The sequence below is a fragment of the Python bivittatus genome, unplaced genomic scaffold (assembly GCF_059951505.1).
Source record: "Python bivittatus isolate LINGU-HERP-01145 unplaced genomic scaffold, Pbiv_v1 ctg000680_np1212, whole genome shotgun sequence".
NCBI lineage: Eukaryota > Metazoa > Chordata > Lepidosauria > Squamata > Pythonidae > Python > Python bivittatus.
This window is the reverse complement of record NW_028277095.1, coordinates 1,777,168-1,794,277: the sequence shown is the minus strand read 5'-3', so window position 1 is coordinate 1,794,277 and position 17,110 is coordinate 1,777,168. Positions and strand designations below refer to the sequence as shown.

The 17,110-nt window shown below is 40.4% G+C and overlaps 1 protein-coding gene across 2 annotated transcripts; it reads left to right on the top strand.

Annotated features, from left to right (window-relative positions):
• The first annotated feature begins 18 nt into the window (after positions 1 to 18).
• Positions 19 to 13,414, top strand: CDCA2 (cell division cycle associated 2). Of its 2 annotated transcripts, none has more exons than XM_007431017.4 (12): positions 19 to 204; positions 3,401 to 3,901; positions 4,825 to 4,958; positions 5,991 to 6,105; positions 6,371 to 6,561; positions 7,605 to 7,695; positions 8,326 to 8,534; positions 8,662 to 8,725; positions 9,535 to 9,605; positions 9,936 to 10,043; positions 10,289 to 10,472; positions 11,329 to 13,414. In XM_007431017.4, exons 2-12 carry the CDS (start codon positions 3,520 to 3,522, stop codon positions 12,285 to 12,287), a joined length of 2,508 nt encoding a protein of 835 aa, XP_007431079.2. In that variant the 5' UTR covers positions 19 to 204; positions 3,401 to 3,519; the 3' UTR covers positions 12,288 to 13,414. The 2 variants fall into 2 exon arrangements, with proteins under 2 accessions (XP_007431079.2, XP_088008157.1); XM_088152031.1 differs by lacking the exon at positions 19 to 204 and adding an exon at positions 2,854 to 3,029.
• The last annotated feature ends 3,696 nt before the right edge of the window (positions 13,415 to 17,110 follow it).

Genomic DNA, 17,110 nt, shown 5'->3' with positions numbered 1-17,110 from the left:
CCGGCTCGGGCTCCGTTGGGTTGACAAAAGGAGCCGCATCGAGCGGCGGAGGGATACATGGCTCTGGCAGGTGGTGAGGCCACTTTTGAATGGAGGGCGCGAGCAGAATGGAGGCAGTTGGTGAGCGCTGAAGTCGGAGCGGCCAGATCGTGCTGCTTTAGGCCACCCAAGCGCGCCGCGGGCGCACCCTTTTGCATACTTACGGTAAGCCCTGAAAGCTTCGAAGGGCCGTAGGTCCCGTAGAGAGGCAATAAGCCAAGGTCTAGACCAGTGTTTTCCAACCTTGGCCGCTTTTAAGAGGGGTGGACTACAACTCCCAGAATTCCCCAGCCACCCCTCTTAAAAGCGGCCAAGGTTGCAAAACACTAGTCTAGGCACCCCTGGCCAACTTGCACATGCCAGGCGATCCCCAAGCAAGGAGAAGGGAAGCAGCGCATCCTTTCTGAAGGCAGGTTTCCCACTGACGCGCACAGGTGTGTGAATGCAAAAGAGGAAGGGTGGCAGATGCAGAAGTTTAGACACCCCCTTGGTCCAGGGCTGTAATGGTATGGGGGGAATGACCTTGGGAGGCAGGGTGGGGGAGCCACAGGCTGGACAACCGGCATGTAAAATATTTCTCAGCCCACAGAAGGAGAGGGGACGTGGGAAGCATTTCAGGAGCCCCCCCCCCCCCCAGTTTTCCAGAGAGTAAAAGGAAAGGAGGAAAGAAATACTTCCAGACTTGCAAGATTCTGTTAAGATAACCTTCCAATAAAGACAGGACTACAATTCGTGGTTGTGCGTCTCTGTCTGGGTGACCTCAAAGGGCTAACAAGGTCTGACCATGTTCAGCCAACCAAAGGATCTAAAGCTAAAGATCTAACCGTGGCCGCCACACAGCATTGTTGGGAAAGCGTCCTCCCTGTGGTTCGTTCCTTGCTCAGGTCATACCCGTTCAGAGTGAAAAAAAAAATGATTTAGTGCACAAGCCAAGAGCTTTGAGTGCAGCTGGCCCCGTGCAAGGGGTGCAACACCCTTTTATATCAGGTATAAATGAGTTTGTGCATTCTAGAATTCTCAAGTTTAACTTTCCAAATTACCTATGGCCTGATTTCTCCCTTTCTAATTGGGACACCTTATCTCTGTTGCTGAAAGGGTTTCTTCTCATTCCTTTCTTATCTGCCTATGCGACCTTCTCGCTCCTATCATGGTGAAACACTAACTAAAGTGGTGTTAGTTCAGCTTCTAATAACTACTTTCCAACAGCATGCAAAGCTTGGATAATATCCATCTTGATTAACGTGCATGTGTATGTGCGTCTTATGTCTTACGGCGTTGTCCAGGCGGACCCTCTTTGACCAATTGGTAGTCCAGTGGGTTGTGCAAACCTAGAAAATGGCTTAATGCAGGAACCAGGTTAAGCAACTTTTGTGAATGTAGGCAATAGAAGGTCATCTCCACGTTGTCTGCCCTGGATGGATGTCTCATTCTCAAGGCTATGCTGCGTTTGAGTATGTTTAGTTGTCCCGGTTGTTGTTTTTGGACAGCAACTCCCATCGTCCCAGTCACTCTGGATTTTACCTGCAGTGGGGAGAATGGAATTTGTGATCCATTAGAGTGTAAGAAACTGATACTCAGTTCCCGATGAAAGCAACTCCCCTTGAAACCGATGCAGGTTCAAAGAAGAGTTCATTTATTGAGAAGTAGTGTACAGATCTAAGGCATTGCTGAAACTAACGCCCACACACGCCAAAAGTTGATTTTACCCTTTCCCATTTCTCCTCCTCCCTTTTGTCTCTGATGCTCTCTTGCGCATGTCACCGGTTCTCTCCTTGTCTCACGCTGGTACAGCCTTGGGCATTCCTGAGAACCAGATAATGGTCCATCTGTGTCTAATGGTTCACCTACTAGCCTTTCCCCCACCCCCTTTTACTAATGGCAGAAACGAAGCAAGCAAACTAGCAGGACGGTTGCTTGATTGCGAGGATCCTAACATAGAGTTGGAAAAGATTAGGCATCCATGGTCAAATGATATGAATCCCTAGGTGAACAGAAGTTGACCCAACCTTTAGATGGTACAATGTGAAACACATCACGCTTGACTAGATATCTATTGTTTATGTGCATCTATTTACTTATTCAAAATAAGAAAGTAGTGAATAGGGAGCTGCAGAAAATAAAGCAGCCTTTCAGTCAGTACTGTGCTGTCCAAAATGACAGCTTCCAAAAGTTTCCTGTATCCAGCTAAGGGAATTTCTAGTCGAATCCTTCTTTGCAGAACTCAGAAATATTCTCATGACTCCTTGAATGCACTGCGTGTTGGAGATCTCCCCACAGAATAATATTCATGCCTGGAGATTTTGATGGCCATTCCAAAACTTTTATGGAAAGAAAATTTGTGGAAAATGCTGTTTTTCTCCATTTGAGTGTATATAACTACCTGTTGTATATCTATATGAGTACTTGTGAGTGATGTACAGTTGTGTATTGGCCTGAACATACCTAATGGTCAGATCAGACCTGGTTAATGTTTGAACAGGAAGTCATGAGGAGCTCACAAGGTTGTAGGCTAGACTGGGAATTTGAGAAAATATGACAGTGGTATATCATTTGCATGCTGTTGCCAAGAAAATTATATGGCTGTATCATTACAGAACGCACTACAGAGATCTTGCTAGCATGTTCTCTGCTTTCAGTTATGCAGGGCCATGAGCTAATGTGGACCACAGAAGTAGTTATTTTGAAAATGAGAACTTAAGGATGGAGGGAGAGAAGATATGTGGATTTTAAACCTTATTTTGTTGAAGAAGGTACATTAATATATTGCTTTTCGTGTTATTTGTAGCTACCAACATCTCTTCTTCTAGAGCTTATTATAGTTTTTCTCCCTCCCTCTCAGTGGAGTCATCCATTCAACTCTAGGAGGATTCAGGACATGAAATGTTGCCCCCCGCTTCCCCCTCCTTATATAACCAGACCCCGGAACTAGATGCCTTGTCAGATAGAGTGCTGACCATCTTTTTAACTGGTTTAAAAGCAACTGAACAGAGGTACGGTATGAAGGATAAAGCTACTTATTGTTCCTAGTTTTAATAGGTGTATAGCAGAGTTTCTCAACCTTGGCAACTTTAAGGTGGGCTTCAACTTCCCATGCTGGGGAATTCAGGGAGTTGAAGTCCACACATCTTAAAGCTGCCAGGCTTAAGAAATATTAATGTTAAGTATCATCAGAGTCCAAGGCAGAATGTCATATATATCAGGTGCTAGAGTTGTGCTTGATTGAATTCCTTGTTGAACTTTGGGTTCCTAAGCCTGAGAAGCCCAAACACAATTAATCATGGAGCAAATTGTTTACTATATAGGTAACCAGGCAAAGGACTAGTTATCTGCTTTGTCTAACATTATACTTTTCTTTCAAAAGAAAATATATCCACGCTTCTATAGCACGATATTGCTTAAAAGTCCCAATTTGAAGAAGCAGCTATTTCTCAAGACAGCAGTAATATCACTGATGAGTTGGAAGCAGCAAAGGTATTCCCAATGGAGAACCAGAATACTACAAAGGTACTTTCTGAGTGTTCTAATACACAACGCAACTTGTATTTGGGGCATGGAAACTTGACCAATAGTATGAAGAAGATGGACTCTCTCTTCACAAGAAGTTCATCAGGTGCTCCAGTAGCAAATGTGTGTACAAGCACTGTTATCTCCGAGAGTGTGAACACTGTGAGAAGCACACTGATGAACAATCACTCTGGCACCATGAATGATACAAATGATTTGACTTCTGCCAAGAGGAAATCCGAAGTGAAAATGAACATTGAAATTGCAAACAGCCAAGTGACACCGTCTAGAGACTTTTCTGACAGTACTGCAGCTGATTATGGAATTACACCAGAGTTTTTTACAAAACAATGCAAAGGTAAGGATTATGGCCATCAGGGATGCTTGGGGAGAGTACCATTAAGCAGGTGGCATTCTGAAGAATGGTATCTTCAGAATTTATCTCTGCCATGCAACAGGATAAGAATCCCAATAGAAGAGAATATACGTAGCTTAGGGTTGAACTGTGGAGTCTTTGGTGCTCTCTGAGCTTGGTTGTTCGCTTGACATTTCATTACCCAACTAGGTAACATCATCAGTGCAAGTGAGCATGGGGTTTGCTCCCTGTTAATATATAGTAGCTTGCCCTGCCAGTTTCGCTGGGGGTATAGTTTCCTCCTTGGTAGTTCCTTGATTAGGGTTTTCTGCTTGATTGTTTGTCTGGTGCTGATCCCTGCTTATTTGAATGTGGGCCGCCTGAGGGGATGTGTTGTAGTCTTTTTGTTTCCTTCCTAAGTTTGTTATTGTCTCTTTTGAATGGTGTGTGAATGTGGTTTGTCTTTATGTGTCTATTGATGGCTGATTTGTCTGAATGCCAAGCTTCCAGGAATTCCCTAGCCTTTTTGGATTTGGTCTAAGATGCTAATAGTTTCCCAGCTGAAACTCTGGTTGAGTCTGTCCATATGTTGTGAGAAACTCCTTAATCTCACTGGCAGGGCAAGTTACTGAAACATCTGCAAGCAAACACCTAAGCTCAGAGAGCACCAAGACCTCCACAGAATAAGGATTGGCTGAAGTAGGAGAAGAGCAACTGTTCCTGAATGTGCCCTTGTGGTGTGTTAACACCTATCATCCCCAGAAGAAGCAGAGTGCTAAAGGTTTTCCCTTACTGAAAGCAGGTTTTCAAATTGCTAGTACAGTTTAGGTAAAAATACCTAATAGATATTTAACAAACTTAGGCTATGTTTGGATGTTTCTTTTTTATCTTTGTTGGATGTTTCTTATGGCCTGCCATTGTTTTAGAGGAATCCAAGAATATATTAAAAAAATTCAGACGACGGTCTACAATTGGGGCACGAGGTTCTCCAGAAAATAATTCTCTCATCCAATATATTGCTCAACAAAGGAGAATGAAGACACGAGAAACTTTGTTGCAAGTAAGTGCAGTGGAACTCAGAATATGAGCATTAAATCACTGTATTTTTCAGTAGTGTGCAAAATGTTTCAGGTCAAAATGACCCAAGTTTAGGGTTACCAGATCTGGGATGCAACACTCCAGATGACTTCTAGATGGCAGCAAAAGGGAATAGATTTTTGTAGCCCAGGTCCGGTAACTCTATCCAAGTTGGAGCAAGTCACTTGGATGTTAGAACATTTCCAGGTCCTGTTGAAAAAGTTAGTTTGGCTATTTTGACTAAATGTTTTGAAAACCTAGGTTTACAAAGAAGTGTTGATTCATTTCTGAAGTCTAAGGATGTGCTGAGAAGATAATGCTTTGAAGACCCAACTGCTGACTTTAATAGCTATTTTGGAGTTTTGATTAAGAAAGAGTTCCGTTTTTGGTGGATCACTAAACTTTCTGCTTGCCACTGGGTGGCGATGGTGTATTTTCTTCCATGCAGGAGGTCTTCTCTTTTCCAAGTAGGTGTTGACAGGAGTAATCCCTTGTTGCTCTGGAACTGAGAGGCGTTTCAGAAGTCCTGAAGTATCTAACTGCATTTTAAGCTTCACTGGCTGGATTTGGGTTTTGCATCATTTTATATAGGGAGCATGGTTGGCAAAGCCATAAGTTGGATTGTTCAGTTTTTCCTTAGGATAGCATATGGATTCAAGAGTAGTGGTTTGTATATCATAGTTCATAACTTACTGTTGTGTATGAACCCAGCAAAATGTAGCTTGCTCAACCAACAATTGTTTAAAATCTGTCTCCCATACATGTAGAAGTACAGTAAAATGCATTTATAAATATAAAGTAGGCTTTGAGTAAGTAATAACATGACATACTGAAATCAAAACTTAAATATTCAGATTGCTTGTGTGTATTGCAAACTTGTATATGGTTCAACATAAGGAAATTAATTTGGAGACTTTTCAAGTTTGCTGTGACATGGGGAGATAGGGAAAAGGAAAAAACGGTTCTGTCATATGCCCTGTTTGAAACTGTTGAAATTTCCTTGTATTTTGAGCAGTCCAGTCCTTTTCAACATCAGAACACGTTGCTGAAGGACAAAATAGCTGCCTTCCAATCTTCATTTAAATCCCTTGAAGAAACTGAAGAAAAAGCCATCCATATTCACACTACTTGTAAGTAACCTACATCTAACCTCAGTTCTAATATGCATTTTACTATTAAACAATATATGTTAAAGAAGTGCGGTACAAGTTTTTTTAATGTTTTGGCCAAGACCTTTTTTTCTGGCTTAAATTATGATTTGGGGGGGGGGAGGATATTGGGGGGAGAGAAACTGAGTGATGAGTTGCAGTATTACTTCAGAAGCTTGTATCACTGAAAAAAATCAGTCCTACGATGGATATTATTTAGTAATGTTTACAACTGTGTTGAATACAGCAAACACAAGACCGCATGAGCCATCAGAGTTGGGCCAGGCATGGTCACTGGAGGATAAGAATAATGTTTTTGAAGAAAACCTAAATAATAAATTTATGAATGGAGATGGTATTTCAGCTGATATCCAGATGCTTAGTACCAGATTTCCATCATGGGAACCCCTTCTGTCTGGCACCAATATTATGTCTAAGGTATGAATTATGGATATCTCTGTAGAAGTAGGTAGCATTGTATGGCTTTGCCAACCATGCTCCCTATACAAAATGGTGGATATTTTTAGTAGCTTCAGACTATATAAAAGATTAGTGGTATTATAATTGTTTCCCTTTGAATCCATACAATATGCCTGTGAAGTTCGTCTCATGGAAGTTGGTCAATTGATTCATGCTGATTCTTGCCCTTCACTGACCGCAACACCCATTTTGACTGTGTTTCTCTTTAGCCTATCAAATATAGTCTTAGTTATTCCATGGAAGAGAAGCGTAGGAAATGAGACATATTTTAATTTATTTAGTTTATTATCAAATTTGTCACTGCCCATCTTGTTAAAACGACTCTGGGCGGTTTACAGCAGAGATAAAATTCATTAAAATGCAAAATCCTAAAAATGAATAGGTTCCAAGAAAGATGGAGAGTTGGCAAGTAATTCCAGGGAGCATCGTCAGAGGGCTCACCACCCCCAGGAATGGGTAGAACCCATATCACCCCATGCACACTGAGAGAGCCAGGTCTTTAAACCTTTTCGGAAAACCGGGAGGATAGGGGCCCACCATACCTCTGGGGGGAGAATATTCCAAAGGGTGGGGGCAACGGCAGAGAAGGCTCTCCTCCTGGGCCCTGCCAGATGACATTCTCTCGCTAGTGGGGTCTGTAGCATGCCCTCTCTGCCTTACCGGGTGGGCCGAGTTGATGTGATGGGGATGAGATGGTCCCTCAGGTAACCTAGACTTATGCCATGTAGGGCTTTAAAGGTGATAACCAACACCTTGAATTGGACCCGGAAGCAAACTGGCACCCTAATTTCTTTCTCTTTACGTTTTCCTATAGCCTTCATCTTAGAAGCCAAACAATCAGTGGATGGGTTAGTAGCACAGCAGCCTCTCTATGTCCCTGCTCCCAAGATTTTTCTGCGTTGTTTTGAATGGCTAGGTCCCAAAGCCTAAAGATGGTCATTAATCATCTATGTAAACTAAAATAATGTGTCAAAATAGAAACTTGAATTGTGTGTTCCCAGGCCATTCTGGTCTCACCAGTGAATACTGTGGAATCTACAAGTGTGTCTTTGGCTGCTACTCCAAGTATGGGCATATCGAAGAGTGAATGTGGTAAGAATTAACTGGCATGTTAAGGCTTTATTTTGATACAAAAAGGTTTGTAGATTTTCTTTTTGGTTGAAAACAAAGACAATAATAGTGTCCATTTTGATTATGTTTGATTTTATAGCAAGTCTTGCTTATTATGTTTTTGAAATATTGGTGGCAAATATGAAAATGGTACACAAATAGTTTTGAATGGTGAATTAATACTTCAGATTAGCTTTGCAAGTTAATGTATTCCACTGATTCTTAGAAACAGTCCACTTTCCAAATGTATTCCACAAAATTGCAGTCATTCCTATCAGTATGTTTGGTGATGCCAGATTAGAAATTAATCACAATGAATTAGTTAAGTTAAATGTTCATGTACTATGTTACTCAGTGCAGCGATGGAAGCTGCAAACTAGATTCTAATCACCTTGACATGCAAGTCCTTAAGTTGTTTTCTGTTATTTAATTCAAATACAGCATGAAGGTTGATCGCACGTTTTTAAGCATGTTATTGTTTATGTCTGCAGAGGAAAGGACTAGTTTTATTTTAGCAATGGACACATGTTCCATGGAGTTATGTGTGGCTTATCATTGAGTAGATATTGTTATAAATACTTACAATGTGATTTTTGTTGTTGCACTGTGGAGGTCCCCAGTCTGTGAACAAAGAATTAAGCAGAAATGATACGTCTCAACACAGCTGTAAGAAGGTTCGGTTTTCAGAAAAGCAGAGCTTGGAAATCTTTGATGAAAGCAAACCACCCATCACCCCTGTGGAGAAAGGTCATTTATTTTCCAATTCCCTACGTTCTGTTCTGAAGAAAACACCAGTCAAAATCTTACCAGAAGGCTTGAAGGTTGGTATATAATTATTAACTATATGCTTATTTTGTCTTGCAAATCTTCAATAAATAACTTCAGTCAAAGAACCTTGTCCAGGTCTTTCAAGAACTTAATGCTTGAAATGTTGCTTTCTTGTTAAAGGATCTTCAAGGATCATCTGAGGAAGTAGCCACTCCAATATGTCCTGGGATCTCTGACCTTGAAGGTGAAGATATGTTCCTATATTTTTTACAATTTGCATTTTAGTATCAGTCTGCTAGAGAACCAGAGTCTAAATACTAGTGTTATTATATAAAACCCTAAACAGCATAGGGCCAGGTTACCTAAGAGTGTTTTTAATTTTTTTGTTGCATACTACCTTGAGTTCCTTTGGCAATTCAGGTGGCTAATAAATTGATTAAATAGATAACTCTATCAGCCTAACAGAAGATCTGCCCTCTGCACAGTGACTTGCAGATTGCTTTTTGGGAGTGACGTAGAGGCAGATGTTTTGCAGCAATACTTGTTTTGTAGAATGGTCTCTGCTTTGGGGTGTGCCATACCATGCGCATATGTGCCTTTAGTGGGTGTGTGTGCCTTCGAGTCAATGTTGATTCCTGACAACTGCCTGGGCAAGTCTCTGCAGTTTTCTTGGCAAGATTTTGGAAGTAGGGCTGAGAATGACTGGCCCAAGGTCACCCAACTGGCTTTGTGCTCAAGGCAGGACTAGAACTCACAGTCTCCCACTTTCTAGCCTGGTGCCTTAATAACTTCCCCCAAACTGGCTCTTGTATGTGCCTTAGGCATCTATTAAAACCTATTTTTTTACGTTGGTCTTCCCAGCCATTACACGCCATTCATTTTTGTCTCTTTATGCCTTCTTTTATTTCCTTATTTAAAAATATATTTATTATTTTAAACTGCTGTGGGATTTTAAAAGTAAGCAGTATATGCTTCTAATGAAGAAATTACCATATGCATTGCTGAAATAAGTGCCAAAGCTTTGTGCCTAACAAGTTTTTTGCTCATTTTTAGAAATAAAAAATAATTCTCCTGACCATCTGGCTCCTTCAATTAGAACTACTCGGACCTCTGCTAAAAGGAAGGTATAAATAAAAAGTAATATTTATAAGTTGATTAACACACATGAATGAATAGCTTTGCTGGGACTTTCTATTCAGTTTATCTGTTTTTGAAATAGTTTCCCCCCCTCCCCACTATTAAGGGGAAAGGCTGTTAATGGATGAGATATGAAATCTATTGCATATCCCAAAAATAATGGTAAATAAAAGAATATCAGTAAGATGGAAGATTCTGCTTTGAAAACTCTGTGCAGTACTATTTCTGTACATATTCCTTTTTTAATAGTTCCTTATATAAGACATAGTTTTTATACAGTAGCAGTCCTGTTTTGTAATATAGATATTTCCAAACAGTGTGTAGTGAAAGCAGAAGAAAAGAATCTTGCAACCAAAATTGAAGCCAAGAATCAGCCTGGCAAATTCCAGAAAGCCAAAACTTCAACGAAATCTAAAAAAGTCCCAGTGAGTAACTTACATTATAGATGTATGTAATTTATATCCTTTTCTTTAATAATGGTATCTATGGCAGCTGGGTTCACACATTGTCCTAGGCCAGGAATTTTTAAAAAAGATTTGTTAAACGTGTTTTATTGATTTATTATCTATATCCTTTGCTGCAATTCAAGCCAGCTCTGAATGTGCCTGGATTGTACATTATATTAACCCATCTTAACTGGATGTTTTGGTCTCTTCCCATTTATTTGCAGGCCGCCCAACACAAATTTACGGGGAAAAGGAAGAGGAGGGGGAAGAAGGAGCAGAAAGCATTGTACGGGCAACGAGAGACAATATCGAAGAAACCTCTCTTGAGTCCGATCCTGGAGGCAATAGAAGATGCCTCCTTTTTTTCCTCTCACCCAAACACACCAACTTTAAATGTTTCTACCTCTGGTACGTAAGGTTATAGGCTGTTCTTCTTCACTGGTGATGAACTGGTGGATTAAAAGGCCCCCTTCAATTGCCACGTTAGAAAAGATGGCAAGGAAAGCTAAAATAATGGAATCTCAGAGGCAGGAGCCACAATTCTGTCAAACGTGGGTGGATTTTATATTTTATCGCAGTTGCAACAGACCTACTATTGATGACAGTTTAGATATATGGTAAACAGGAATGTTTATATGGTCTGGGTCTTTACTTTTTAGCAGATTTTTTAAAAATTATGTATCTTCTTTTCTCTACACATTGTGGATTTATCTCACTTGGCAATGAAAAAAAAATGATGAACTACAGGTGTAGGTAATGGGTATTTCATAATATAAGCAAATTTGTTTCCATCAGCAAGATCTTAGGATGCGTGGGCAGTGCCAGACTACTTAAAATAGCTTAGCATATGCATTATATACTTTACATTCACTTGTAAATGAATGTATAGAATGACCCTGGACTGCTTATCCCTCTATGACATTAAAATACTTCAAAAAGAGGCAAAGTGAGCAAGGAGGAAGAAGTTGTGAAGCTATTTCAAAAAGGGACAGATTGCAATGAACTGATTTTGATGAAAGACCAAGAGTATAGCATGTTAAATTCCCATGCAATTTTCTTAATTCTAGAAGTTAAGAAAACAGCTAGTAGTGACTCATTATGGCTGAAGGAGGATGCTATAAGACAAAATGTCTTTAAACCTATGGGATGGGGTAGCTTGTGCTAAAAAGTTCAAAAAGTGGAAAACAACAGAGCAAGCTCTGAGCAAGAACCTGAAACTAGATTAAATCATATTCTCACTTATTTATTTGAAACTTTGTTTCAGATGAATCTTTAAGTGACCTGCATGCTAAATTTATCAGTGAAACTGCTGAAGACAAAAAGAGTCTACCACCTGCTATAGAAGAGGACAGCCATTGTCAGCATTCCAGCCTGGATCTTCAGGAAGAAGATAGCATGTCTAGTTCATTCTTGCAGCTTCAAGACCTTGCTCTGAACAACAGAAAACAATTGCTTCCGGGATACTTGTCTGAAAAGAGCTCTCCTCAGAAATTGAAGCGTTCTCTAAATGGAAATGGACAAGTGGTAGGAAGTGACTATCTGTCAAGTGGGACAGAAATGCAGCTGGAGGAGTTACTAAACATGTGTGGAACTGGTAAAGATATCAAGGCTAAAGAAACTTCATTTTTCAGTGTAGATTTTGCAACAGAGCTAATGAGTGAAAGCAATCCGGTGAACTTTGAAAGTATCCCAAGAAGCAACAGAAGATTGACTGAAGACTTTCTGAATACTGAGGACATTCGGTCCAAAAGTCCTGGAAACAGTGCTGGTGTTGCTGGAGGAAATCTGGGAGGCTTGCCACCTTGCTCTTGGACAGCAGATGACGCTGCGCTTTTAAACCATTTATGCTCTGTTGAGGAAAACAGGAGTGTAACAAAAAGGGTGAGACGCAGCATGAGGCTGCAGAAAGATGCAGAAAGTGAGGGCCTTAACTGGATTCAGATCCCTGCTGATGATTTCCTAGGCCAAGTTCCTCTGGAGTCTGCCTGTAAAATCCAAAAAAGGCTGTCATCTTCCGGTCCTCAAGAATCAAAGCATGCTGTGATTAGCACTTATGGATCAAGAAGAAGAAGGAGCTTATGTGTACTGGATGCTGAAAAAGATCAGAGTGTCGCCTTCCACATTCAGAGGAACAGAAGAGCCAGCCTGGGTTACAAAAGTGACCGCTGTCATCGAAAGACTTCTGAAATAAGAAAGTTCTTGAAGAATCAACCTATTCTTTAAATTAAGGTTGATGCTGTCTAAAAGATGAATGTGAAAGATTTTGCTGCAGCCATTCATGTCGCACAGAGCTTTTAATGTGGCCATCATTCATATGTATTTTTTTTTTAAATGTGTAGACCTTTGACTTCTTCCCTTTCCATTTTTTTTTTTTCAGAAGGAAATTGAGAGGAGTGGGTGAACTGAAAACAAAAATGGAGAAAGGAATGCCAGTAAAATGGGTTCTACTCAGAAGTAATTGGAAATGTATGATTGCATCTAGCTGACAAGGCTGATCCACTGTAGGTTGGGTGGTTCTAATTACTGACTGCTCGATGGAGTTCTGCCAGAAATGTGGATAAGAGTCAAAACCAAACATGTATCACTGGAAAGGGGTCTCTAAACCTTTTGGACCATGGACATCATTGAAGTACTAAAATAATATCTTGGGTGCTACAACCTTTGGGTGGTAGACAAGGGCAGTCACAACAAGTTTTGTCGTCTTCCTTTCTCAAGGCATGCAGCTGTGCATGGGTTTTATGCACCTATATGCGACAGGAGCGTTTCTAACACTTTTTAAAAAGTTTTGATGTTCCCAGTTCAGAAGACTTTGGAAGGATTTTTTAAAAAATAGTTTCTGTATATTTTAGTTTTGTGGGTTAAGCAGTAAATGATCCATAGCCATTTATTGCTACCAGAAGACACAAAATAAATACATTTCATTTTAAAACATGGTCTTACATTCCAGTTCTGATGGTCTGAAATGTGCATTATCTTAAATCATTTCACTTTTTGCATTTTTGTTTTATGGATGCTGTTAAACGCTCTTACTGTTTTTGTACTGAGAAGCAGTAGGTAAAATTTGGGCGGTGGGGGAGGCTTCACACTGTGTGTACATGCTTGAATGATAAATTGAGATCCATCTATCAGACTTGGTTTGCTTCTGCAGCACAGTCACATTTGGCATCACAAGACAGTTTGCTAATATATGAAGAAAGATGGAGTGTATATAATAAAGCAGTGAACCCAAGATGATTCAGAAATTGTTAACAGCTATCATTTAGCCCTTCCAGTTCAAGTAATAATTGAAAGCTAGAAATTGTAACCTGAGCAAAATTGGGGCTTGAAGTGTGAATGATGAATAAACTAAGTCTTGCTGAACACTTAGCAAGTTGCTCCTTGGCTATTTGGGACCCTTGGACCTGAGAACAGAATTGGCAAGAGGCTGCTCACTTCTGAACTGTGTAAGTAAAACACTTCATCCAGGGACCATAAGCCTCTGTGAAACACTGCACCTTTGAGAAATGAAGAAATGCATACTTTACAGCTTCTGCCCAGTTCTGAGCCCTGGAGGTTGTCATATGGCTGTTGTGGGTTTGGAGTCAAACGCATCTGCCTCCCATTTAGAAAATCTGGACAAATGCCAGGAGGGCCAAATGAATTTTCAACATTAACTGTTTCAAGAGCAGTTTTGTTTTCCTCTATTGGGAGAGAGATTTATATGCAGGGAAACTTGCACAGTACTACTTAGCAAAAGTTGCTAGCAGCGGGTCACAAATGCTAAATTCAGCTAACACTGCACAATTGACACGTTCACGCAACATGTTACATGCAAACGAAGTATATTGACTGCGTGAAGTTCTGATTCACAAAGCATACTGTACTAAAACAGCTTTGTTCCCACATCAAACTGAATTACCCAACCCTCATGTTAGCCTAATCTTGCATGTAGGAGTTCAGCTTGTCTGGCTTTACAAGTAAAGTTTTTTTTTTTTAATTTACAATCCTATTCTTGATCAATGCTGTGATCTTGGGGAGAGAGGGATTATCCAGGCTTAAACCAAAGACTTACCTACTTTTTTTTTTTTAAAACAAACATGCTGTGCTGAGGGCTAATTTTTTCTAACTTAAATGATCTCCTGTACACAGACCTGCAATACTTCTCAAAACAGGGATAACCTCGTGATTATAGTTTGCACTTCTAGAAAAGTCTTCTGTGCTGGAAGATTTGGATGTGTTCTTTCTGATCCTCAGTGGCACACGGATGTGCAAAAATGCTTCATTAACTCTGCTGCATTACCCCTTGAGACAATGCTTTCTTTGCCCAATTAGGTGCATGCAAGCTTGCTTCCTCACAGCTGATCAAGGGCATTCCTGGAGCTTATAGAAGAGGCCTCTATTCTTACTATCTTTGCAGCATTCCTGCAAGGAGGGCTCAGAGTTTAGTAGCAAACTACAAGTAACAGCTCTCTGGTTTTACTGTTAGCACCTCCAGTTAAACCAATTTGGATAGAGTAAATCAGACTTTATCTGCTACTGAACATTAGGATTCGTAGCAATTCATCAGAGTATTAAGGGAGGGTTTTCCCATTCTCTTCTGTTCTTTGCCTTTTCGCTTATCCTTTCAGATGCCAGGGATTGAATCTGAGATTGACAAATGAAACACATTTCACTATGAAACTCTGCCCTCCCCCAAGATTATCTCCCTTGTATAAACACTTGAACTCTGTTGTGCTTTTGTGTGTGTGAACGGATAGAACATCTTGGTAACTGAATTGAACAGAATTGAACAGGTAATGATACGCTAGTATAGCATAACTTCCCTCACCAGCCAACCCAGGTGTTTTTATAGACGACACTAGCTAGGCTTTATTTGTCCAAAAAAATTCCAGATGTGTTCAGATTAACTTCTTATAAAAATGTATAGAAAAGATGTATGGACAAACTTTTAATGATATACTGACAGGATGACCTTTAATGCATCAGCTGGTTTGTTTTCATTGGAAATCGTTGCCGTTCTGATGAGGGGGTTGAGGGGGTGGCGAGGCAAATATCAAGGGTGCAATTCCACCAGCTGATCCAAAGATGCCCAAACCGAGAGTGGGCAGAATCTATTGTTAATTTTGTAATCCTGAGATACATCCATTTAAACCAAGTACAAGATAGTTCAAATGGACAGGTCTGTGCAAAGGAATGGAGTATCCCTGAGCACTGATCAAGTGCAAGGCTTGTGTAATATGTACTGAAACAAAACAAGTCGTTTCACACATAAATTCCACTCCTGATTTTCCCCCAGCATTGTTATTCAGCACACCAATTTGGCCTGACCAAAGGCCAACTTTTTAGGAAATGCTATTTCAAATCTCTCTTAAATTATACCTGCAGTTGTTAGCCAGGAAGACCCAAGACCAAGTCTCCATTCAGCCACCAAACACATTTAGTGACTTTAGGTCAGCCCCTTGCTCTCAGCCCAACCTACCCAACAGGACTCTTGGTTCCAAAACGAGTTGGAAACCTTTGTCTATCAACTTGAACTCCCCGAGAGAATGCAGGAAAGAAATGTCATAATGATTAAATAATTCCAGCGTTCCTTCGGCCCCTCCGCGCTCTGTACAGACCTCTGTCTTTTCCAATGGCAGAATTCACACTCACGCTGATGCCTGAAGACTGCTTTAACTGCCCCCCAGGCCTTAGGGGAAGGCATAACTTTGCCTTTGACACTTAGACAAGAAGGTTAATGTATTAGTTTTGTAATTAAGCCTTGTAAATTGTGCATAACAGAGCAATTAACTACTTGAGCTAGCCTTGGAGAACTCAAGGGAAACCCAGTATGTGATGGAAATGAAAGTATGGAACATATTCCCTAACCGAGACCCAGAAGGGGGGGAAAAACCCTCAGTGTTGGTCTATTTCCAGTGACCTCTTGCCTCCTCACTTCCTGACCCCTGCACAGATTTGGAACTGGTCAGCCTTTTTCTGTTGTATTTTCTTTTCAGAAAGCCAAGAAGACAGTTATAATGAATGGCTTTTATTGTGCAATATTTCAATAGCGTTTGACTGCATTCGGATGGAATGGAAACCGTTCTACCCTGTTTAGCTGCCAAAGCAAACAAAACATATTCCCCAAACCTCGATGTGTCCTTCACTCAAACTGGCAGGAGTTACAGTTCTGCGCTCAGGCTAGATTTGGTGTCGAGCATTTTCGGCCCCATATGCTGTGGGTATGTTAAAGCCAAAGAAAATATGGTGCGGGGGGAGAGATTATATTTATCATCTGCAGGTGAAACGAAGATAAGATCAGGAAACATGAAGTTCTTCTGGAATACTTTCAATCTGTATTGTTCCTGAAACGAGCCCTTCTCAGAAGCTGCTGCTTTGCTAAAATACATTTTGAACGTTGCTCCTTGATGGGTGATAAAGCCATGCAGAGAATCAAAAGTTTTCATTTTAGGGAGTGCTTATGCAGCCAAAAATTCTATAAACATTGAAGTTGGGCAAATTTTGCAGTTAAGCACTCTGACAGCAGTTAAATCCCCTGGTAGATACTTTCTCTGGACTAGTTTCCAAATTCCACTGACTCTCAGTTTTAAATGCCCTCCTTGTGATAGTCATTATGGCTCTTTCTGCCGGCATAAATCAATTTGGTGAAGAACGTCTATGGTTCAATAATCATAAAAAGGTATCACGCAATGCAACATCAGGTTTTATGGCATAACAACTGTATTTATTAATAAAAACTTCTAACTTTTTGGCAAAGAGCCTACAAGGGCATTTCAGCACTGTGTAAGAAAGATGTGAGCCAAAAGCTGTCCATGGTTTGGGTAAATGGGATGTTTGTAAGACTAACAGTCCACCTTCCCAATAAAATCTCCTTGGGAAAATCAAAGGTTAAACCATCTAAACCATTTTACCAAGAAAAAGAATCTTAATTTCATTTAATAATTTAATCTGTTGCTTTCTCTAAATTTGTTTGCTTTGTTCAACTGTATGATGGAAGCAAGCATTGGCGTGTGCTCAGAACCTAGCCTCATCTGAATGTTTGGGAATTCCCCTTGAAGTCTGGGTAA